This window comes from Trichosurus vulpecula, chromosome 1, assembly GCF_011100635.1.
Source record: "Trichosurus vulpecula isolate mTriVul1 chromosome 1, mTriVul1.pri, whole genome shotgun sequence".
NCBI classification, from domain to species: domain Eukaryota; kingdom Metazoa; phylum Chordata; class Mammalia; order Diprotodontia; family Phalangeridae; genus Trichosurus; species Trichosurus vulpecula.
The window spans coordinates 383,337,334-383,362,004 of NC_050573.1; the positions used below are offsets into that span (position 1 = coordinate 383,337,334).

Here is a 24,671-nt window from a genome sequence, read left to right on the forward strand (position 1 = left end):
AACAGAAGGGATGATAGTAGTAGCTGGGGGAAAGGGGAAGGAGGGACACTCGTGCTGAGTCTGAAAGAAATCGAGGGATTTCTGAGAGAGGTTGGGAGAAAGGAGAATTCCAGAATTCCTGATAAGGGGGAGTAGCCACAGGCAGTGCCAAAGCGGGAACTGGAATGTTGTGTATCAGAAATAGCCAGCAAGTAGGCCAGTATATGGCTAGAGGGGAATAGAATATAAGGCGGCTGGAAAAATAGGAACGAGAAAGGTGGTGAAGAACTTTAAATGTTCAACAAAGGGCTTTATATATGATCTAGAGGAATTAGAGAGCCTTGAGAATTGAGAGCTTTTGGTACTTCTTACTCTTCAAAAAAAACCAAGTTCTTGTTTACATGAAAGTCAATTGATTGAAGTCCAGTTTCTGAATTTAAAAATTAATTCTTTAATCAACATGTCTGTAAATGGTATTTTCTAATCTAATAAAACAGTAAGCACCTACATTCCAGGCACTATGCTAAGCACTGGGATTACAATTAATTTTTTTTTTAAAAAGAGACCTTGCTTTCAAGGGGTTTAGAATCTAAAGGGGAAGACAACACACAAAAGGAAGAAGGTGAGGAGAACAATGGGGGGCAAGGGGCTGGGGTAGCTTGTTCTGTGGAACCAGGTAGAACAGCAAATGCAAAGAGAAGCAATCTGGAAGTCTGGTTTCTGCCCATAAAGGAAGGCATTGGGAGAAGTTTGGTACTCCATCCTTCAGCTCTCCAATCAGAGGGAAAAGTAGGCTGAGAGAGATAGTCAAGGCCTGAGTTATCTCCATTGTGGTAAATGTAGAATACAGAATACACCTGCACATTTTGGCCAGTTTGGTTTCTGCCCATAAAGGAAGGCATTGGGAGAAGTTTGGTACTCCATCCTTCAGCTCTCCAATCAGAGGGAAAAGTAGGCTGAGAGAGATAGTCAAGGCCTGAGTTATCTCCATTGTGGTAAATGTAGAATACAGAATACACCTGCACATTTTGGCCATAGGTAGGGGTCTAAACTTCTTCAGGTTGCAGATAGGTTAGGCTAGAGACAGACTGACAATGATTGGTTGCTGAGAGTCACATGACAGGAGAGTTTGAAGTGGCATCCCTACATTTTTCGATGGCCTCTGGAAATCCCTTGGCCAGCTATAAGCGGCTCTTGGGCCGTATGTTGTTCAGGCCTGATATAGAATATATATTTTCTAGATATATTAAAGTAATTGGAGTAATAAAAAAACAAATGGACATATTGTGACAGGTGAATTTCTAGAGGGACTCTAGAAATTATCTAGAAGATAATTTTACACTGAGAGTAGAATAGAGCACTCTCTTGCAATGATTGGTGGTAGAAAAGTAATTCCAGTTTATGAAGCCCACAGTGGGCCACATTTATGTTGTCCTAGAGTTTGGTTTCCATACTACCTTGGTGAGAGGTGTTGGATCATGAGAATTAACCAGGGACTTGAGAGTTGTTGGTTCACATGCTGTCCCTTTAGTGCATCATCATGGTAATATGTTGCCTAAGAATTCCCAGCCCTGGATTATTCCTGTGACCTCTCCCTTATGCCCTTATCAAACAATGCTCCTCAGCACTCCTGGCCTGATATTATCAGGCCAGGGGCAATAGGGTTCTTTTCACTGCTGCTAGAGCACTGGAAAATAATTTCCCCCTTGCTGTGCAGGTGTGGCTTTGCTAATTAGGACAGAATGTCCGAAGGTTTAAGGATAAATAGCAGCTGGAGAGCTATCAACAGTGGTTGGTCACCTAATTAGCACTTTAAAGGACAGTGACAATACAGACTCACCAAGTCACTTTATGCATCAAGATGGTTTACCAGTATTTCCACAACTATTTCTTCCACTATGAGTCCATTTTCCTTTTCCTTTTCTTCTTCCCTTCTATCTCTACTTTTCTGTCTCTAGACCTGTTTTTCTTTACCTTACTACCTACTTCCTTTTTTCACCCCTGAACTGGTCACAATGTGGAACTGAAGCATATTTAGCACATATTTTATGTATATTGAATAAAGTTCCCATCCTGTTTCTGTTCTTCATCATAAGCATCTGATGAGTTTATCTTTTTATGTCTTAAGTGTCTTTTTATTTCTCAAAAAAATCTCCAGCCATCTAAAGTGGCTTTTTAAAATTTCTATGCTTTTCTACTTTTCTTTGACAGAAATCAATGTTTTCCCACTCTACATCAGCTATTAATGTCCTTTCCAATAGTATGATTACGATTTTGATAGTCACCCACTTTACCCCATCACCCACTTACTCCCTAAAACAAACCAAATATTAATGATACATTACTAAACCAATCATTTATCTACTTTTCCAAACATTTAAACCTGATTCACATGCTATTTCTATACCTGCATTAAAATTACTTTCCTTACTACAATCTAGATATATCCTTCTTCTTAAAGTTCATTTGCTACTACGTACAAGGCGTTATTATACATGTTCTGTTAAATAACATCCTTCAGATAACTAATCCTTTGTTTACTTTGAGGGAAGTAAATTTAAACGTGCAATGTTTAGAAAGTATATATGTAGGAATATAGTGGTCACCTCAAAATCTGATTTTTTTGCTGCCTGGTCTTATTTGTGACTGGCATCTACTCTGGCTACAACCCTTTCTATTAACACCTTCTCCCTTTTATGCTTGAAACTTTCTATGCCCAGTCACATTAAGCTGGGTATGAAGTGGGGCAGGGACAAGTTTAATGGCCATTCACTGGAATCTGCCTATGATTTCAGAGGTGGGAATCCAATCTTATTTACCTGAATGCCAAATGGCAATGATACTCTCTATTTCACTGCTGCAAATCTAGGTAGATTGCTTTGATACAGATACCTTCCCTAGATCTTACCCCAGGGTGTCAGCCTATTTTCCTACTTTTGGAGGTTTCATACCCTGGCCATATTACTGTGGAATTCAGCAAGACAAAAGCTTGAGAAAATCATTCAAAGTGTACTTGGGAACCTTATTCTTAAATCTCTGATTTAAGGATTGTGTAGGATGTGGGACTGGAAGTGACAAACATTTAAATATTCAACAAATGTTGATTAGCTAGAATTGGCAAGGTACTGTGATATGACCCTGAAACTGTTTAAATGATACTTAAAATTCAACAGAGTTAGGGGAGCAGGGGGTAAGTACAAAGAAGAACATGCACCCCAAAGACTATGATACAAGGCAGGGAGACATATCAATGAAGACTCAGGTTCAAGTGCCAGCTCTGCCACTAACCAGCTGTATGACTTTGAGAAAGTCACTTCTACTCTTTAGGCCTCAGTTTCTTCATCATAATTAGAATCTTGAACTAGATGACCTCTAAGGTCCTACTCTAAATCTATTATGTACAATCCTAAAAGGTGGGGATCTGTCTTAAGGAAGTAAGGATCAATTATATAGTTGTGTAATTCAGAAGGCAATATTCTTGATACCTGTCATAGGAATAGAAAACTTCTACCACAATAAAAAAATTAATTATTAGAGTTGTAGTTGATACCCACAATGATAAAATGTGCAGACCAGATTGACCAGAGTAACAGTAGTTTTTTTTGTTTTGTTTTTTTGCTTTTTGGCAGGGCAGTTGGGGTTAAGTGACTTGCCCAAGGTCACACAGCTAGTACATGTGTCAAGTGTCTGAGGCTGGATTTGAACTCAGGTCCTCCTGACTCCAGGGCCACTGCTCTACTCACTGTGCCACCTAGCTGCCCGAAACAGTAGTTTTTAAAAATACAGTTAGGACCACTTAACCTAATCTTTCACTGGACTTCTCCCTATAGTAGGATTTTAGAAGAGAGTGATAAATTACAAGAAAGCAAGTTATTGGAATTTGATTAAAAGGACAACTTTTAAGGGATATCCTAAACACATCTAATGAATCTCCTATGCCTCTTACATCTATAGTTCTTTGCCGTACTCCTTTATATTCAGAATCATGACTCTGAAGCAAACTCCTCAACACTATAATAATAATACCTTACATATATGTGAAGAAAATTATATATCTGTTTATGTAGAGATATATAATTTTCTTCTTTCAAAGTGCTTCTCAACTCCCCACCCCCACTCCCAGATGAAATGTCAGGGAGAAATTGAGAGGTTCTCTCAGCTTTTGTCAATAGTTCCTCCATGGTTCTATTCAACACCCCTGTGAGTCACGAGACAAAAACTCCCTTCCTTGGCTACCACTCCCCTATACATGTTGTCTCCCCCTTTAGATAAAAGCCCTATGAAGACAGGGAGCTCATGTCTTATATTCTCAGCTTAGCATGGTGCTCGCACATAGTGCAAGAACATTAATAAATGTTCTTTCTTGCATTCATTCATTCTTGAAAAAGTGAGCAGTGCTCACTTGAACAGATCCCCCATCCATGGTTTTTGAGGAAGAAAGGACATTAAGATTTGTAACCATCACATCTGAACCTGGTATTAGTGACTGGTACTCTGAGGACTCTCACCCCCTAGGAACATTTTTGTTTCCAGAATTTACCAGTAGTGGTTGCATGTTTTCAAATTTGCACTGTTTGAGTTATAATTATGCAAAATATGGTAATTCGTTCCAACCCAATGGAAATTCAAATAATGCAATCATTCCACAGGATTAATTATTTACATTAATCAGGACCTGTGTAAAGAGTAATAGCCTCATTGAGACATCCCTAGTCTGTTCTACATTAGTAGAGCTGTGCTTACATAAAGAAGTGTCTCCTGCCAGAAAGAATCATGTGTCTGAGTTTTCTATAAGGCTTTGCCATGTGTGTAAATAGGTCATTTTTATTGATGCACTCTGGGTTTTTCAGACTGGATCAAAATAATGCTCTTGTGATGGTCTTTAATTTTTGTTCTCTCTGGTCATAAAGTCTTAATACATTTAATACCATGATTTCATCATCAGAGGCAGCTAGTTGGTGCAGTGGATAGAGCATTGGCTCTGAAATCAGGAGGACCCAAGTTCAAAATTGACCTCAGACATTTACTAGCTGTGTGACCCTAGGCAAGTCATTTAACACCAATTGCCTCAAAAAAAAAAGATTTCATTGTTCTGGATCTGTTCATTTTAAAATTCTCTTTGGCCACACATTTCCCACAAATGATATACCAATTCGATAAAGGTTGGGTTATAATTCTCTACTTGAGATAATAGAGGTATAGCATTCCAACAGAGGTTCAATGATGTTAAAGGAAACACATCCAACTTGATGGAGGAAATATTATTTTGAAGTACATGAACACACTGTTTGTATATGGGAAGCACCTTTGGGAGAGAAGCCATTTTAGACCCCTAGTAAATGTGCATCTTCAAATTCAGATTAGGCCAGTGAATTGACCAGCATCATTGCCTAGGCAGTGGTGCCAGACCTCTGCTATTGGTGCTTCAGATTCCATAACATAAGGAAGGAAGAGAAGATATTAAGGAGATCTCAGGCAGAAATTTTGGCAATGAAACTTTAATGAACTCTTCTAGTGAAGGGGTCTTTATCTTCTTAACTGGTACTTCAGGTTGATCATTTGGTTTATGTGGGGATGTGCTTAAAGTTCTGGAAGACAGGAGAGGGTTCATTTTTAGAGGATCGGGTTTATTTTGGATAGCCCAGCGACTGTAGGCTTTTTGTAGGCCAGGTCTTCCATTTCCTCTTATTATAAACTTGTTCATAATTATATTATGGTTATTATATAATTATAATGTCAACATTATATTATCTAAAAGTGTGGGAATGTCATTTCTCTTAGGTTTGGACATCTTGAGATTTTTCCATGCTAAGACTCTAGAGGAATTGTTTCATAGGCTCATACGCTTATTGTTTGGTCAAAAATTTGACTTTATGTTCCTTGTTAGTGACTGAAGGAAATGAAAGCATGTCAGGGGCTCTTTTTTGCATGGCTTTCTGGCTAGCTAGCTTTTCATTCAGTACTTAGATTCTTGACCACCTCTTTGACACTCCTCTGAATGATCACTTTCAAGTTCTTTAACTTTAAGCCAATTATCAGTTCATCTTTTCCTCCTTCTATGTAGTTTCTGTAACAGCAGATTTTTCTTCACATTCTGATCTTTCATGTTTTCTTGCTCTCCTAGACACCTTGGCTTGTTGGGGTTAGAGACAGGAAGCTTCTTCTTGCCTAGGCTTTTCTTGCCTTTCTCTAAACCATATATTTTTTTCTTTTTGGTTCTACTTTTTTTCTGATGAAATATTTTTTTCCAATAGTTGACTAAGCAGCAACAGTATGTTTCCTAAAACTCTCCACATTTTTTCCATTAAGAGATCCAAACTCATGTTCAAATTTGGTAGTCTCTTTAATGATTTTGTAATCTTTTGTGAATTCTACACCTTTTGCAGGTGATCATTCAATTTCAAGACCCTTCTTACAAGGCTTTCAGCTTTTGCCATTGCTACAAAGCCCCTTATGAGTTCCTATAGGGAAGAACTAGGCAGAGGCAGCCCCTAGAATATCCCATAGCTTCCAGAACCTCTAATTTTTAGCCACACTCTCTTCAAATCAGAGACAGAACATAATGAAAGATTTGGGAATTTTGCATTTCAGAGGGAGCCATGTTAGGGGAGAACTGCCCTGATACAAGCTGGCCCTTCTGTAAGGAAATGCTATCTGGAAACCCTGCCAGAAAGGTAAAGAGGGTCAGTACTGATCTTTGGAAAAGGGTTGATCATTGGAGGAATGAGCCCAACGAAAATCTTTGTTCAAGGTTAGTCAGGTTGTAATCTCATTTGTTCTACCATTCTCTAATTCAGGTTTCATACTACCACCACCAGAATATTTTTGAGTCTTGAGTGTATTTATTGTTTTACAGCAGAATGCCCAACACAGATAATCATAACTGCCATATAGTCAGTTGTGCAAAATAGTATATATAGTGCTTAAGTACACATGGGAGACATGATTTAAAATAAACACAAATTTATGGTCCTACAAAAGAGCATTTAAACTAGAGGGTCCAACTTGATCTGCCTCCTTGGGACCACAGTAACTGTTACTTTCCCAAAAACCAATAAAATCAATATTCTGAATTAACAGTTCCACTGTGTGAATAAACGAGTCCCTTTTTCTAAGAGCCTTTCCTGGCTCCTCTATAAACATGATCTGGCCTGGATAAAAAGATAATAGGAATTTCTTGAAGGTCAGTGATCCAAAATGCCAAGTATGGTTAAGTATTCTACCTGATCTATATTCACTGGTTCCATTTTTAATTAGGATGTACTTAGATTACTTTCTTTAATTCACCATACAGGACAAGCAGGAAAACTCCACCCATGTCTCTAAGAACTGGACCAGGCACCCTAGAAGAAAGCTTTGCCATCCTCATCTTTAGCAATCTTCCTCCAGCAGTCAATTTTCCCAATGGACATGATATCAGTTCCTTTTCATCCAGACTGCACCATCATTTGCTACCTTACTGTATCAAAAGGATAGGAGACCACACCTGCTACAGCAGTCACTGTGCAGTCATCCAACTTATCACAATGTGAGTGTTCTTCACTTTTGGGAGCATACCTTTTGCTGTATCATAGATTCCGAAGTAGGCTGCTCTACAGATAATGATACCCTGCACTGAGACATTAAAACCTTGATAAAAGCCACAAATTCCATCAGATTTGGTGATTTTCACAAGGCAGTCTCCCAGGCCTTTGAATTCTCTCCCAGTACCAGATTTCCCAACATCAGCTGCCAAGCGAGTTCTCACAAAATCCATGGGGTAGACAAAGCAGACAGAAGTGGCTCCAGCTGCACCACCAGAGGCAAGATTGCCAGCAAAATACCTCCAAAACTGTGTGTGCTTGTCCACTCCTCCCCCAAACACCTGCTTACACTTATCCTTAAAGGCAAAGGGTGGGAAAATATCTGATGACATTTGCTAAGTTACCCTGACAGAAGGAAAATACCCCCTTTTCCTTTAGAATTTGGACTGTGCAATACATTGTGTCTTTGTACTGCTTGTCTGCAGCAATTTGTTTACTTGCATGCAGCACCTGCAATAGTAGCTTGACTCTCTTGATGGGTCCCACTGTAAGAGCTCTTGGAAACACAGTGGCAATGCCACTGGCCAGGAAATGCTTGGTGAAAGAGATGGCCTGTTCTGTCATGGTTACAGAGGGTGAAGTGTTGGAGTTGGAGGAGGAAAGACCATGAGAGAGGCCAAAAGCTGGGGAACTCATTGCTGCCTGCAGAGCCCCCTGCTGCAGCTTGGACTAAAAGGCCAGAATAATATTTCTTAAGTGTAGATGCAGCCATGTCTGATAAGGGCCTCATTTCTCAAATATATAGGGAACTGAGCCAAATTTATAAAAATAAGAGCCATATGATATGGGATAGGATATGAACTGGCAGGTTTTAGAAGAAGAAATCAAAGCTATCAAGCCATAGGAAAAAGTGCTCTAAATCACTATTGATTAGAGAAATGCAAATTAAAACAACTCTGAGCTACCACCTCACACCTATCAGGCTGGCTAAGATGACAGAAAAAGAAAACAAATTGCTGGAGAGGTTGTGGAAAAATAGACACTAATGCACTGTTGGTGGAATTGTGAACTGGTCTGACCATTCTGCAGAACAATTTGGAACTATGCTCAAAGGGATACAAAACTGTGCATACCCTTTGACCCAGAAATATCACTGCTCTGTCTGTGTCTCAAAAAGATCAAAGAAAAGGGAAAGGGAACTATTTGTACAAAAATATTTGTAGCAGCTCTTTTGAGGAGATGCCCATCAACTGGGAAATGGCTGAACAAATTGTGGTACATGATTGTGATGGAATACTACTGTGCTGTAAGAAATGATGAACAACATGAGTCCATAAAAAAATATGAACTCATGCAAAATGAAGTGAATAGAAGCAGGAGAACATTGAACATAGTAATGGCAATATTGTAAGGATGATCAGCTGTGAAAGATTTAGCTACCCTGATCAAGACAGTTCCAAAAGACCCATGATGAAAAATGCTATCCATTTTTAGAGGTGTTTTGCATGACCTCATACGTATAATTAAAATCAAATTGTTTTTGCTTTCTCAAGGAATGGGGATGGGTAGAGGGGAGGAAGAGAATTTGGAACTCAACATGTAAAAAAATAATTGTTACAAATTTTTACATGTAATTCAGAAATATTTAACAAAATAAGTTAAAATAATTAAAAAAGTAATGTGAATGACTAATTGTTCCAGACAGTGAAGAGTGAATTCCTAGTCAGTTATAGACGGAAGCCAATAGTCATTGAGGTTCCTCATAACAGGGTGTGCTGAAGACAGCTCTAACAAGCTTGTTTTGTTGTTCAATCATTTTCCAATTGTGTCTGACTCTTCCTGACCCTGCCTGGGGTTTTCTTGGCAAAGACACTGGCATAGTTTGCCATTTCCTTCTCCAGCTCATTTTTCGGAGGAACCTCAGGCAAACAGAATTAAGTGACTTGCCTAGGGTCACAGTGTCTGGGGTCACATTCGAACCCAGGAAGATGTCTTCCTAACTCCAGGCCCAGAGCTCTATCCTTTGAGGAACCTAGCTGCCCGAACAAGTTTGTATAAGAGCCCTTAAATTTCCAGTGTGAGCATTTACACCTCAAAAATTAGCTATAGCTGCAGATTAGAGCTTGATTTACTGCTTTATTGTCTGGCTTTAAGAAAGGGTTAATAATGCAGATTAAACTTAAAAGTGTGTCTCTGTGTGCATGTGTATATACACACATACTTGTATATATACATTTTCACCTGGCTGCACTGCTCTGGGGCTTACTTTGTCTTTTTCACCAGAAAGCTTATTATTGGAATAACCTCATCACCCGGTAAAAGACCTCCTCAGCTTTGGGACTGTGTTTCACCACTGCTACCCTCTGCCTTTACAACTGGGGGCTTGTGCCATGAACTCCAAACCGCCGCTTAAATAAAGACTCGCAGCTCCGAATATTTCTCACCTGACTTAACTACCCTGTGACTTCTCTTGACTTTTTTTTTTAACCATACCAAGAGTGAAACACCTTCTCCTTCCTTCCCTTCACCCTCAAGCCTTCTCTCTTTCCTTTTGTGTTTTCTCGCTCCCGCTGCCCTCTTTGATTTTAAGCTCCTTGAGGGCAGGGATTGGGTTTTTAGTTTGTATCCCCAGTGCTTAGCACGGCGCCTGCCACATAGTAGGCAGTTAATAAATGTTCACCGATTATTGCCTATTATCTCCTTGGAGCCTCACAACACCGCTGCTTGCAACTCCAAAATTTTCTAATTTGGAAAAATTAGCAATGGCTCGGGGAGGGGAGGGGAGGAGGCTGAGGACGGGATGGGCGGTGGTTTAGGGAACTGGGAGACCCTAGAGCACCCGGGTCTAGGAACAGACAGCAATAGCAGTAAGCCGCTGAGTGCCCTGGTGAGCTTTTATTAAGCGCCACCACGTACCCGGGCACTAAGCGCTTTAGGTAAAAGGTAAAGTTGCTCTCGAGGAGCTCACAGTCTAATTGGGGAAACAATATGCAAACAAACTGCGAGCAAACAAGATAATGGGACATAATCAGAAGAGAAAAAGGACTGGTATTAACCCGGACCAGAAAGGGCTTCTTGTAGAAGGTGAAATTTTAACTGCGACTTGAAGTAAGCCAGCAGGGATGCGCTGGGCAAGGCTTCCATCTCCAGCTAACTGATGTAGCCCTGTCAGTTCGCTTCAAACCCGAAAGGGTCAAAGCAAACCTTTTGTCCAAAAACTGAGCTAGGGTCAGCCGTGACGTCATGGCCCTCACTTTCCTTACCCTCAAACCTGGTACCCCTCCCCGCCCTCCTACGTGGACTAGACTCCGGCAAAGGTGGGCACGCGCATGCGCGCGTGTATACGTTCCCGGCCATCTCGCGCCTCTCGCGATGGGTTGTCAGCGCCTGCGCTCTGCGCGGACGAGGGCGCGCAGTTTGAATTGGTCGTGCGCGGGGGCTCCCTTGCAAGCAGTTCCCAGTTCTGGGACTTCGCAACGCTGCATGACCTGGTCTGTTCATTTATAGAGTTAGTGGACTCATGCGTACATGAGTCGATTCTGTCGACTCCCGGAGTGGGGGAGAGGGGAGGGGAAATTGGGGCGGGGGAGGGGGTGGGGTTGGGGAGACGGGGAAGATCCCTTGTGATTGGCTGGAATGTGGGCCGGGTCGGCGCGAGGTGCGAGTCCCAGGGCGGAAGCAGCGGTTTGTTGGCGGGTGACCGTTAGCTCGAGGTTTCTCGTCTTCGCCTAACCGGGCTTAGTTTTAGTTCCTCTGCCTTCTCGCAGCTGCCCACCTCGAGCCCCGGAGGTGGAGCCCCCGTGACTGGCGCGTGACCTTGCCTGAGGCCCTGAGCCTTGTAACCGCTTGGTGGTCCGTGCTAGCCTCGGCCTCAGACCACACCCGCTGCCTCAGGAGCCAGGCTGGGAAGCCGGACCAGCTGATCCTGCTGGGGCGGAGGAGGGGGAGGGGCGGGGCCTGGGAAAGGGCGGGGGTGGGGAGGAGCTGAGCAAAAACCACCTTGGTGACTTCCATCGACTAATTAACAAAATACCCTTGTCCTCTTGCCCATTGGCTGGTCTTTGAAAACTGTCCAAAGAGTCACTTTTCGTTTGTGTGCGTATATCCAGATAAAAACATGCCAATTTTTAATGTCTTCTATAGGGCACATACACATACGTGTTTATAGATCTAGATTGCACTTCCTCAAGGAAGCATAAAGGATGGCTGGGGCAGAGCTGGAAGATTTGTGCTCTCATATCAATGAAAAACTTTCCCACGTTAAGAAAATTCTGCAATTAAAAAACATAGGTAAGCTTGTGGAACAGTATTGATTGAAGTAGTTTAAGATGAACATTATTCTTATTAGATTTACTTTTCTCTGAAGAACACAAAGCATGAAACCCTCAAATACGTTGCATTTCTGGTTCTGAAGTGTAATGGAGGTACAAAGAGGCAAGTAAACATTTCACTTAAGCAAACATTTTTAAAATGCCAGTATGTGTAAGATGGGGTAAGATGGTAGGTGTTGAGCATACAAAGATAAAAAGTATACTTCTTCTGAGCTTCCCTTAATTCTTGTATTGGAATGTTATCAGTATTACTTCTTTAAAATGATTATTCTGGAGATTTTTCATTGTCTTTTGCTTGCATTTTATCTTTGTGTTCAACAGGACATGATCCAGCCTTAAAGACTGTATTTTGGAAAATTAGAAATGAAATGACTCTTCTAAATGACCTTTTAAACAAGTTGGAGTTGGAGGTTCAATATCAAGAACATGTCAGGAATTCACTTAGGGTAACGAAATTTTTTGTCTTTTGCGAAGGAAAAATCTAAAAAAAGTTTCAAAAGCAGCATATCACAATGATGAAACTCATTATATTCATTATCACAAACCTGCTGTGTACTAAATTATATAATTTTATAATGGATTTTTACCGGTATGGCTGAAAGATTGCAAAATTTTTACTCTCAGTAGACCATATCTCAAAACCTTTATATGTGTGTACCTCTGTGTGTCTGTATGTGTGTATAAATGTATGTATGCGTGTGTATGAATGTATGTATATGTGTATATGCATAAATATATATACATATATGTGTGTGTGTATGTGTATATTCTGCCACTCCCCCGCACCAAATCCTCCCATGCGAAATGGTTTGCTATATTTTCAATGCTTCAAATATTAGAGACTTCAAGTTTTAAAGATAAAGCTAGCTAACCAAAGGAAGTAGCTATTTTTCAAGTGGAGGAGAACTTTGTTTACAATTTTTCATTGAAAAATGGTGTAAGACTTATTTAATTAATATTAAACAAGATTAAACTGAGTATTAGAACTTTATCCTTTTGAAAAAGTATTAGCTCATCTACCAGTGTGAATGAGGGTATTTAAATATATTAAGATAAGCTTATAAATTAATAGAACCCAACCTTGGTTTGAAAGCCAAAAAATCCAATACAATGTTATAACTGTAATGGACTAGTCTAACCTATTCGTTTTATCAGTGAGGAATCTGAGACTTAAAGCACTGTCATGACCTATTCTTAGTCACCTAGGAATTAAGGAGATTAATTTTCAGCTTTAATGACTTCTTTTCTATGTATCAGAACCCATGAACTCTGTATCCTATATGTCCATATCATTTTTCCCCTTAACTGCCCATCAACCAGTTAGGGAGTTAAAAAAATCCAATTTTAAAAAATCCCACTTTTCTCTTTTATTGCACCCTGCCTGACAAAAAAATATATCAAAGTCCATAGCCCATCAACTTCACTTAGTATCAGGTTTCATTAAAGACTAATCTTCCCGATCCTACAGTAGGTAGGACTTCCCTTTCATAGGAGCTCTAGTCAAAGAAGCCAACTAGAGAAAAGAAAACAGTTATCTCTCTTCTTAGATTCTGTCCAACGGGATGTGATGTATACTTTTACAGTCACTGTAGGAATCGGTCTCTTGGTTGTGGCAGGTACATCTCTGAAACCAGAGAGTAAAGGGCTTCCAGATTCTACTTCTTTTTCTGCTTGTGGCTTAGGAAGGCAATTCCTCATTTTGCACCTTTGTGCCTTGTGCTTTTAAGGACTTTTTGATCTTTCAAGTAAATGACTTTTGTTTTGACTTCTTTCTGTAAGGTAGAATAGTTTAAACAGATAAACTAGGAAGTAGATAAATAGGAAAAGAATTGGACTAAGACTTGGGAGAGGTAAGTTCTATTTTCATTTCTTTCATTAACTGGCAGTGTCATTTGCTTTCTCTGAGTCTCTTTCCTTATCAGGAAAATGAGAGGGTGGGGGTTGGACTGACTAAATTCAGCCAGGGAAGGTGTCCTTATCAAGATTCTTAGCCTGTGGAAATAGAAATAACAGTGCATACCTTATATCATTGTTAATGAGAATAAATGAAACACTTGTGAAGCTCATTGATCTCTGCAGAAAACTGCTATGTGCCTAACAGTATATTATACATAGTAAGTGATTAATAAGCTTTTAATAAACATTTATCATATTAGAAGTAGCTGTCTGGGTTAGTAGTCTCAAATATTCTAACCTTAATAGTTTAAAGACACCTTAGGCTAATAACATATAGGTTAAAGCCTGGATCTTGGGTGAGAAATGTTGAACTTGGCATTAAATGCCTATCTGTGAAATTTCTGTTGGCATTGTTGGGAGATAGATGATATGAATCCAAAGAAGCAGTATATTTTCTTATACAAATGAGCATGAGACCACAGTCATAAGTTGAACCAAGTTAAGTCTGAAAGAATGAGTATAGTTAAACAATTTAAATGGGAAATTAAACAGCCCTGGACTTGGTATTGGGAATTTGAGGGTTGAATCCTTGCTCTGACATTTAATGACTATTTGACTTTCAATTATTTAATTATTTAATTTGGCCTCAGTTTCCTCATCTGTAAAATTTGAGAATAATATATGCTACTTATCTCAGCATTATTTTTCAGAAAGTACTTTGTAAACTGTAAATACTACATAAACGTAAATTTGTAAGAATAACTTTCCTTTACTCTAAGTCACGGATGCATTAGGACTCTGATCCTGGCAAATATGAGTAGCATTGAATGCCCAGGTACAATTTTCTCTACTGGTAAATTTTAGGACTATTATAGTTTTGAAAAAAAATACTCAATTTTAAAAATGATGCACTATCATGTAATGATAGGAGGTGTCCTATGAAAAATCCGGTGGGGAAAGACAAAATACAAATTTCAGAATACAAGCCCATCTTAGGTGGTTTTATACATTCAGTAGCTTACTAATGATTCTGCTTCCTGAAAATTCACGTCCATTGTCATACTTTAATATTACGCAGCTAGCCTAGTGTATTTTTAATTGTGACAAATATTTATAGAATGTTACTTAAAGTAACTTTACAAATACAAAAATACAGAACTTGTTTTTCTTCAGGAGTTACAAGAATCCCTTGATGGAAATTACAAAGAATTACATAACCTTAAGGAAAATATTCCTCCTCATTTGCCTAAAGTAGTCCAGAGATGGTAAGCACATTTCTACTTACTGAGACATTCTTATTACCTGGTATTTAAAAATGTAAAATAAGAAGCAGTCTGAGGGCTTAGAGCTCACTCTTTTTCCTGAATTTCTTCACTTCACTTCTCTTTCAATACAGTTTTTTCCCTAATCATCAAATGAAACTGCTTTTGTCAATGTTCTAATAGTTGTTTAATTGCAAAAGCCATTGATCTTTTCTAAATCTTTTACTTTCTTGATCTTTTTGCCGTTTTTGACACTGTTGACCAGCCTTTCTTCCCAGATGCTTCTATTTTTCATCTCTCTTCTCTACTCCAGTCCCACATTACCAACTATCTCCTAGAAGTTTCTATTTCGTGTCCCGTTGGCATCTCAAATATAATATGTCCAAAAGAGAATTTGTCACCTCCTTCCAGGACTTGTCTCTCTTCCTAACTTCCCTTTCTTATTTGAAGGTACCAACATCCTTCCACTCATCTAGCTTTATAACTTGAGTCATTCTCAGCTCTTCTTTCTTCCTTGCTCCCTATATCTAGTTAGTTTTAAAATCTCGAAAATATCACCTTTACGCTGTCTCTAAGATCCATCCCTGTCTCTCCATTCAACATGACCACCACCCTCCATCAAACTCTTATCACCTCTTGCCCAGACTGTTTTAACCATCTATTTGATTTCCCTTCTTCCAGCGCCTTTCTTTTCTAATTCATCCTCTAGATAGCTAGAAACATGATATTCCTGAAGCATTGTCTGACCAAGTCATGCATCTACTTGGAAACTTCAGTAACTCTTTCTTGCCTCAGAGAAAAAATAAAATCACTGCTCTTTGGTGTTTAAAACCTTTCATGAGATGGATCTGTCCTATCTACCTTATTCCTCTTCTCTCACACAAAGTGTTTCAGCTAAACTCATCTGCTTGCTGCTGTTCATATGTAACATTCCATCTTCTACCTCCTTGCCTTTGTACAGGCTGGCCCCCACAACTGAGATATACTTTCTGCTCTCTTCCACCTCCTGGAATGTAATTTGCATTAGGCCCCAGCTGAAATGCTTTCTCCTGTGTGATTCCTTTTCTGATTTCAGGAAAGTCATGGAAATAGAAAAAATACATAACAATTTCTATGGATTTTGTTATAAAAGAGGGAATTTATTGCTATTTATTACATTTACCTGTGAGTATTCCTTTGTAAACTTTCCAGTATCCTGCTGACTTCTCATGATTCATATATATTCTTTCTGCCCTTATTCCATAGTGTGGTGGAACCAAATGTTAATCCTGAAGAGCAAGTTAAAATTACAGCATCTGAACACCCAAAGAAACCCTCCAAAGAGCAAAAACCAATTAAAGAAATTTTACTGGTAACTTCTGATGAATTCGATAATGTGCCTGCGTAAGTATGCAACATTTTTAAAATTTAATGCTTTCTTTAATAAAGGATTTATATATAGTTGACTTAGTTATAAATTTGGTTATATTGAATATAATATCTACTGGAGTCACATTGTTTGAATCTTTTTAATTTTTCTTTTTATGAACATGATTAACAAGCAAATCTGAAAAGAACAAAAAAGAGGATTCTATATGAAAATGTGAACTTACAGGGTTTTAAGTGTATATTAAGTTAAATAATGTAATAAAATTTTCCTATTTGTGTCTCTTTCCAAACTTTTTAATTTTCCTGTATTTTTATTTTTTTAATTTTTTTTTTTTTGCTTCTCTAATACTACCTACTAACAACCATCTCTCCTATAGCAAAACTTTTCCATTTTATAGATGTGTTTAGTCATGAAAAACATACCAGCATACTGCCCATGTCTATTAATCCAGGGGTTCTTAATTTTGGGGTCCATGACCTTTTTAAAAAAGGATTTTCATAATGTTATAATTTTTTTTGTAATCCTCTATATTTTGTATTGTACATGTATAGATATATCTGAGAAACAGTCCATAGGTTTCACCATACCACCAAAAGAGTCCATGACAACTCTAGTCTATGTTACCTTTCTTCCAAGGAATAGAAAGCAAGCTTCATCATTAACATTCTGGAGTCTTTCAAAGTTGTTTTCCTCTATAGTATGGAGTAGCCCTCATAGTCAGTAAAAGGGTGAGACAGCAGTACTGGGGTATAAATGCAAAAAAGGCCATGATATCTGTTCACATTCAAGGTAAACTATTTGAAATAACAGTAGCACAAGTCTGTGCTCTAGCCACTGATGCTGAAGAGGCCAAAGTTGGTCAGTGCTGTGGAGACCTACAGCATCTAGAAATAACACCAAGAAAAGGTGTCGCATTCATCATAGGGGATTGGAATGCTAAAATAGGAAATCAAAAGATAATTAGAAGAACAGGCAAGTTTGGCCTTGGAGTACAGAATGAAGCAGGGCAGAAACTAATAGAGGTTTGTCAGGATAACTCACAGGGCATAGCAAATACTTTTTCAGCAACCCAAATGGCAACTCTTCACATGGACATCACCAGATAGTCAATCTAAAAATCAGCTTGATTATGTACTTTGCAGCCAAAGGTCAAGAAGCTTTATATAGTCAGTTAAACAAGACCTGGGGGTGACTGTGGCTCAGGTAGTGAGCTTCTTATTGTAAAATTCAGACTTGAAGAAAGTAGGGGAAAATTGTCAGAGTGCTTAAGTGTGACCTAAATACTATCTCCTATGCATATGAAGTGGAAGTGATGAATAGGTTTAAAGAATTAGATCTGGTAGTTGGAGTGCCTAAAGAATTATGGACAAAGGATCACAATATTGATTAGGAGGCAGCAACAAAAAATATTCCGAAGAAAAAGAAGAGCAAGAAAGCAAAATGACTGATGAGTTTAAGGAAAGAAAGCAATAGGTAAAGGAAAAAGGGAAAGTTGTACCAATTGAATGCAGAGTTCCAGAGAATAGCAAGGAGAGATAAGGTTTTCTTAAATGAGCAAAGCAAAGAAATAGACGAAAACAATAGAATAGAAAAGACAGATCTTTTAAAGAAAAGTAAGAGATATTAAGGGAATGTGTCATGCAAAAATGGGTGCGATAAAAAATAAAAATTGGTAGGGACTTAGAAGTAGAAGAGATTAAGAGGTAGCAAAAAAAAAAAAAAAACCAAACCACCCAGAAGAACCATATAAGAAGGAGCTTAACATTAACAGTAACTATAGTGTGTGATAACTGATCTAGAGCCAAATGTTCTGGAAAATGAAGTCAAGTGAGCCTCAGGAAGCATTGCTAGCAACAAGGCTAGTAAAAGTGATAGAATTCCAGCTGGACTACTTAAAATCCTAAGAGTTGATGCTTTTAAAGTGCTGCACTCTAATTTCCAGCAAATTTGTAAAACTTTAACAATAGGCACAGGATTGGAAAACATTAGTTTCCATCCCAGTCCTAAAGTGCAGTACCAAAGAATATTCAATGTTCAGGTTATGCTTAAGATTCTGCAAGCTAGGCTTTAGCAATGTGAACTGAGATTTAGCAGAGGAGCAGACTGTTTTTTAGGTGTTTGGGGGGAAGCAATTAAGGTTAAGTGACTTGCCCAGGGTTATACATCTAGTGAGTGTCAGAGGCTAGCGCTGATATTCTATCCACTTCACCACAAAGCTGGTTGAGGCAGGCTGGTTTCAAAGAAGCAGAGGAATTAAGGACGAAATTTCCAACATTTACTGGATTATGGAGAAAGCAAAGGAGTTCCAGAAAAACATCTGCTTCTGCTTCATTGACTACACTAAAGCCTTTGACTTTGTGGATCGCAACAAAATGTGCTAAGTCCTCAAAGAGATGGAAGTATCAGATCCTACTTGTCCCCTGAGGAACCTGTCTGCTGGCCAAGAAGCAACAGTTAGAACTAAATGAGGTACAGTTGATAGGTTTAAGATTGGAAAAGGAGTATGGCAAGGTTGTATGTTGTCACCTTATTTATTTAACATATATGCAGAGTGTATGATACAAAATGCTAGGCAGGAAGAGTCAGAAGCTGGAATTAAGGTTGCAGGGAGAAATATCGACAGTCTTAGATATGCAGATGATACCAGTCTGATGGCAGAAAGTAAAGAAAGATTAAGAAGCCTCTTGGTGAGAGTGAAAGAGGAGAGTGTAAAAGCTGGCTTGAAGCTTAACATCCAAGAAACTAAGATCTTGTCAACTGGTCCCATCACTTCTTGGCACCTAGAGGGAGAAGAAATGGAAGCAGTGTCGGATTTTATATTCTTGGGCTTGAAGATCACTTCAGATGATGACTGCAGTCGTAAAATTAAAAGATGCTCCTTGGAAGGAAAGCTGTGGCAAATCAGAGTTCTGTGTACAACATCTACAGAGCCATTGTGCTGTGACTTCATTATTGTGTGTCTGTGAAACCTGGACAATATATTGGCACCATGCCAGAAAATTGAACTGCTTCCATTTGAATTGTCTTAGGAAGATTCTGAAGATTACCAGGCAGGATAAGGTACTGGACACTGAGGTCCTTTTTGGAGGTGAAATAACAGGCATTCAAATTCTACTATGTAAGAGCACAACTCTGATGGGCTGGATGTGTTGTTGGAATGAGAAACATAGGTTTACCTAAAGGACTATTTTACAGAGAATTTACGTAAGGCAAATACAGGATGTGAGAAGAAGCAAGAGAAGAACACTTTCAAGGTCTTTCTGAAGAATTTTGGAATCAATTGTGAGACGTGGCACAGTACTTGCCTACGGTCAAAGGAAGTGCTGTGTTATATGAGCAAAACAGAACTGCAGTAGTTCCAAAAGAAATGTGAGCTACAGAAACATCCTTCACAAATGTTCATATGGACTCTTGGTGCCCAACCTATGGTAGAGCCTTCCGAGCTCGTATTGGTCTGTTCAGCCACATCAGACATATGCACACTCCAATATCATGATGTCATATTGGTCCTGTCCAGGTATGAAGGACAACAAGGATAGATCTGGAGAGCATATTGGAAAGAGGAAGACATCGTCTTGCTGACAAAGGTCTGTTTAGTCAAAGCTGTGGTTTTTCCAGTAGCAATATATAGGCAAGTGAGAGCTTGCCTATAAGGAAAGCTGAACATGGCAGAATCAATGCTTTTGAATAGTGCTGGAGAATACTTTTGAGAATGTCTTGGAAAAGGAGATCAAACCAGTCAATACTCAAAGAAATTAATTCAGACTATTCGTTGGGTTAGGTCAAATACTGAAGCTGAAGCTTAAATACTTTGGTCACAGGACTTGTTTGGAAAGACTTGGACAGACTTTGGGATATGGTGGAGGATAGAAGGGCCTGGCATCCATGGAGTCATGAAGAGTCAGACACAACTGAACAACACATTGCGACCTTACTATAACTTATTTTGGTTCTGCTCATTTCACTCCATCAGTTCATATAGGTCTTCCCAGCTTTCTGTGAATACGAAGTGTTCATCATTCCTCATGGCATAATAATGTTTCACTGCATCCATGTACCATAGTTTGTTAAGCCATTCTCCAGGTGATGGGAACCCATTTTACTTCCAGTACATTTCTTCATTTGAAAATGACTTCACATATTTTGACCTCTTAGATTGGAGAATGGTGCTTGTTTTTTTAAAAAAACATTTTATTGTTAGCTTTTGTTTTAACTCTCCTAGATTTTCTCCTATATAGTTCCCCTACTATTGTTTGGTTTTATTAAGGAATGGTTACAAGTTACAAGATTTTAAATCTTCATTTTGTAAATGTGAAATGGTTGATAGTTTTGTATTTTAAAAACCATATGTTTTTATTTAAATAAGAAAACCTATCAATACAGAAGTTATAACATACCCCTTTTGTGTAGCAGATATCCTAGGGGACCCCATTTTATTAGCATTTTGTTTTTGTTTTGATTTTGTTATCTTTGCAAATTGAGTTCATTTATGTTTTGAGAAGTGACCTCAGTTTTTCCATAATCTTGACCTATATGACCATTGTACTAAAAGGGACCCAGGAGATCACCTAGTCCAGGATTCTTAACGTGGGTTCCATGAACTTGATTTAAAAAAAAAAAAACCACTGTATTTCAATATAGTTGTTTTCCTTTGTAATTCCTTATGCTTTACTTTATGCATTTAAAAATATTATTCTGAGAAGGGGTCTTGTAGGCTTCATTAGATTACCAGAGGGTTCTGTAACAAAAAAAGTTAAGTGTTTGATTTAGTTCAGTCTCTTCTTTTTACAGATCAGGAATTTGAGACTTAAAAAGGTGAAATGACTTATTCAAGGTCATTTGGCTAGTTAGTATCAAGGTCTTTTCTAGAAGATAAAATATAATTTTATTAATTGTTTAGTAAATATAATGGGAGCAGAAGCTTTTTACTTATTTTAGTTTCTTCTCTTGTGTCTCTATAAACCAACGAGAGTCAAAAGGGAGAAATCAACGGGAGTACTGATAGCATATGTGGTATTTGGAAGATTAAATATAGCAGTCAGGAGATTTAAACTATTTCAGCAAATAGGTAATAGTAGGTGTAATCCAAGGTATCTAGTTTTCACCATTTACTAGAAGAAATGAAACTGATACCTTTTGAAGAGGAAAATCAAGAGCAAACCAGCAAGTTCTATTTTTGTTACACTCACTGAAAATGTGAAGCATTCTTGTTCAGAACTAAAGAGCACACCAAGCTTTGATGGGTAGGAAAAGAATTATAAGTCAGGTTATGATTTAGCTTATGAGTATAGGTTAGAGTAGAAGAGATAAAAAGTGGTGGAATAGTTAAAGGAATGGGGGATCTAGAGATCAGAGAAGAGCCTTAGCTTTTGCTTCTTTTCTGCTCTTCTAACTCTAATTATGGACACCATTAAATTTAGATGTATCCTTTGCCCTTCTTGCTTTATTCTTTCTTTTACGCTCCATTGCTGTTGGTAGACAAGTTGGGTACCTGTGGTGTAGCACTTACAGTTAACCATTTTCTTTCTCCTCAACCATTTCAAAACTTTTAAAGAAACAAAATATGTGCAGATTAATCTGCCTTTTAGAAACAACAGTATTTAAAATAGTTTGATAAGTAGAGAGTTAGAACCATTTCTTTTTGATGTACAGAAACTTTTATTAGGAAACATAGGTACTGATAGGCTACCATCTTCATTTAATCTTAGAATGCTAGAGAATGAGTTTCATTTTGTAGGAGGTACACAATTTTTGAAAATGAGACTAGTGCAAAATGAGAAAATTCTCTCTGTTCTAATGCTACTCAAGTTCAGTGATCTAATTCAAAATATTTTTCAAAGCAAATAAAATTGTGTGCGTGGGAGGTACTTTGTGTAAACTTTCTTATCCCTGTAATTGTTTTCAGGTATATGAAGTCTCGTCTGACATACTGTCAAATTAATGATTTTATTAAAGAAATCAACAAGGCAGTGGCTAGCAAATATAGAATCCTAAATTTGCCCAAAAAAACTATGAATTCTTCTATCAGAAATCTGTATCACAGATTCATTGAAGATGAAACCAAGGATACCAAAGGTATGTGAGAAAGCCTATCCCATCTATAGTTAGTATAACTTCTTAAGGAACCTGTGATGTGCTCTGGGTACTTAATGCAGAACTCTACCTAGTTTATATAAATTTGTGTATATTCGTGAGTTTCTATGGACAAAAAAAAAATTCATCACCTGGTGACCAACCTATTATGATGAGTCTTTCCCAACTTAGGCTAACAATTTGTCATCCATACTCTGAGTCTTCTCAGTGTGGCATGGTCTGCCAGAGCTTAAATTCTGCTGCTGTAGCCTTGATGAATCTAGGGTCATTTCTTTGGCACAATGAAGCATTGGAAGAGGACTTTAATGGAGGGAATTAATATAAATACAGCCACGGAAGTCAATAGTCAGTGAACATTTATTAAGCTCCTACCATATGCCAAGGTGCTGTGCTAAGTACTGAGGATAAAAAGAAAAAAGAAAAAAAAATAGTCCTTGCCTTGAAGGAGCTTACATTCTCATGGGAGAAGACTACACACGACATGAAGGAAACAGGCAAGAGGAGAGGGTTGGGGAAGGTACTTGCTGACACAGGAGTGTGGAGAAGTCAGAAGTCCAGTAGTTCAGCTAGGTAAGAAAGGAAGTGTTCTGAGCTGAACTCCCTCCTTAAATGGAGAATCTGGAGTTCATGGCTCCATTTTCCAATTATGGGGGTATGATGAGGTAGAGTACCAAGGCTGATGGGATCTTGCAGGATGATGATAGTGAGCTTCCTAGGGGCGTGGTGGAGAAGTCGGAAAAGTCCCAAAGCAGTACAGCCAGGTGAGAAATGAGGAAGTGAAACTTATTTTAGATGTAAGAGCCCTTCTTAAATTTGTTGTCTCTTAAGGACCAGCACTAAGTCTTTTATTCTTAGAATTACAGTGGTGAATTATTCAGAGTACACTGATGGAAAGTTAATGTATATATTATTTAAATTACCACATAAAATATTATGCAACTTCAGTAGATAATTTATTTTGACATTGAAAGAGTACTAGTTGGACACCTTATGTTAGCTAATGGTAATACAGATTTACAGTTTTATGCATTAGTAACTATTACCTGTAAAGTTAACCTTTTACAAATAAATCTCTTTTCAGGCCAATACTTTGTAGTAGAAGCTGATATAAAAGAATTCACAAATTTGAAAGTTGACAAGCGGTTTCATGTGCTGCTGAACATTTTAAGGCACTGCCGACGGCTGTCAGAAGTCCGTGGAGGAGGACTTGTCCGTTATGTTATAAACTGATGGGTTTTGGCATTTTCACTGACAGTATCATATAGACTGTTTTGTAATTCCCTTCATAGTCTTGTGTTTTCATTAGCTTCTTTAATTTGTTCTGCACTTAATAAAACTTTAGTTTGTTCTGCACTTAATAAAATTTGTTCCGCACTTAATAAATATGCTGTTGGTTATAAGGGAGACTAGTGAGATAAAAATATATACCACTACCTAAAAGCAACTCAGATTAATCCCCTCTTGATTTATTTGGGTAGTGATGGCCTTTTCTTGTTTGAGGATACCTTATTATTAACCAACATGATACTTTAGGATCTAATCCAGTGTCTCTCCTGCTTGGGTCTTGAATTGTTAAAGTGTTGGGAGGATTGGAGCTATGGATGCGGTAGTGAGAAATGAAGTTATGGGTTTTATGAATTGGATGAGTTTGCCTATTCTACCTATTGAGCCCTTTGTATTGTACTTGTTCTTTCCCAAACTTTAAGATCAAATTACTTTAGTGCATCACTTGTACGATACTAATGTAGGCTGGTTCCTCTGTTCTTTTTTCCATGTGTTTTTTCCTCCTAGTTTCCTTAAAGGTGAGAACATGCATGTATGCATGTATGTATGTGATATGTATATATGTGTGTATATACATATATATACATACACAGCATGCATATATACATGTATGTACACACACTTTTAAAAAATCTCCTTAAAGTAAATTTTATAATATTGTTCACGTAGCGTGGCTGTTCAACAATTGTTACTGATTTCTGTATAGACCTGACACTGGTGGATTAATGTTGCCTTTCTGGGGCTTACGTTTGAGATGTAGAGATCTTGTTAAAACTTAAACTTATTCATTGATATTATTTATGCCCAGATGATTGAATTTCAGGAGAATATAAGCTCCTTGAGGGCAGGGGCTTTGGTTCTTTGGTGCTTTTTACAGTAGGTACTTAATTTTTTTTTTAAGTTGAGCTGAATTTGTATCACTATAATAAATTTG

At 38.2% G+C, this 24,671-nt stretch overlaps 1 protein-coding gene and 1 pseudogene across 1 annotated transcript; one reads left to right on the forward strand and one right to left on the reverse strand.

Annotated features, from left to right (window-relative positions):
* Positions 1-7,243: 7,243 nt before the first annotated feature.
* Positions 7,244-8,126, reverse strand: LOC118829962 (annotated as a pseudogene).
* Positions 8,127-10,881: 2,755 nt separating this feature from the next.
* SKA1 (spindle and kinetochore associated complex subunit 1) lies at positions 10,882-23,833 on the forward strand. The gene is made up of 7 exons (XM_036741157.1): positions 10,882-10,993; positions 11,646-11,792; positions 12,155-12,279; positions 14,903-14,994; positions 16,237-16,374; positions 22,266-22,435; positions 23,535-23,833. The coding sequence occupies exons 2-7, from the start codon at positions 11,705-11,707 to the stop codon at positions 23,681-23,683; spliced, it is 762 nt and encodes a 253-aa protein (XP_036597052.1). The 5' UTR covers positions 10,882-10,993; positions 11,646-11,704; the 3' UTR covers positions 23,684-23,833.
* Positions 23,834-24,671: the final 838 nt, after the last annotated feature.

What these genes read in the sequence shown, in the direction of transcription:
- SKA1 (XM_036741157.1), top strand. Translation starts at nt 11,705, where the DNA reads ATGGCTGGGGCAGAGCTGGAAGATTTGTGCTCTCATATCAATGAAAAA. An exon ending in TCTGCAATTAAAAAACATAG is followed by an intron (nt 11,793 to 12,154) that starts GTAAGCTTGTGG and finishes TGTGTTCAACAG; the next exon opens with GACATGATCCAGCCTTAAAG. An exon ending in CCTAAAGTAGTCCAGAGATG is followed by an intron (nt 14,995 to 16,236) that starts GTAAGCACATTT and finishes CTTATTCCATAG; the next exon opens with TGTGGTGGAACCAAATGTTA.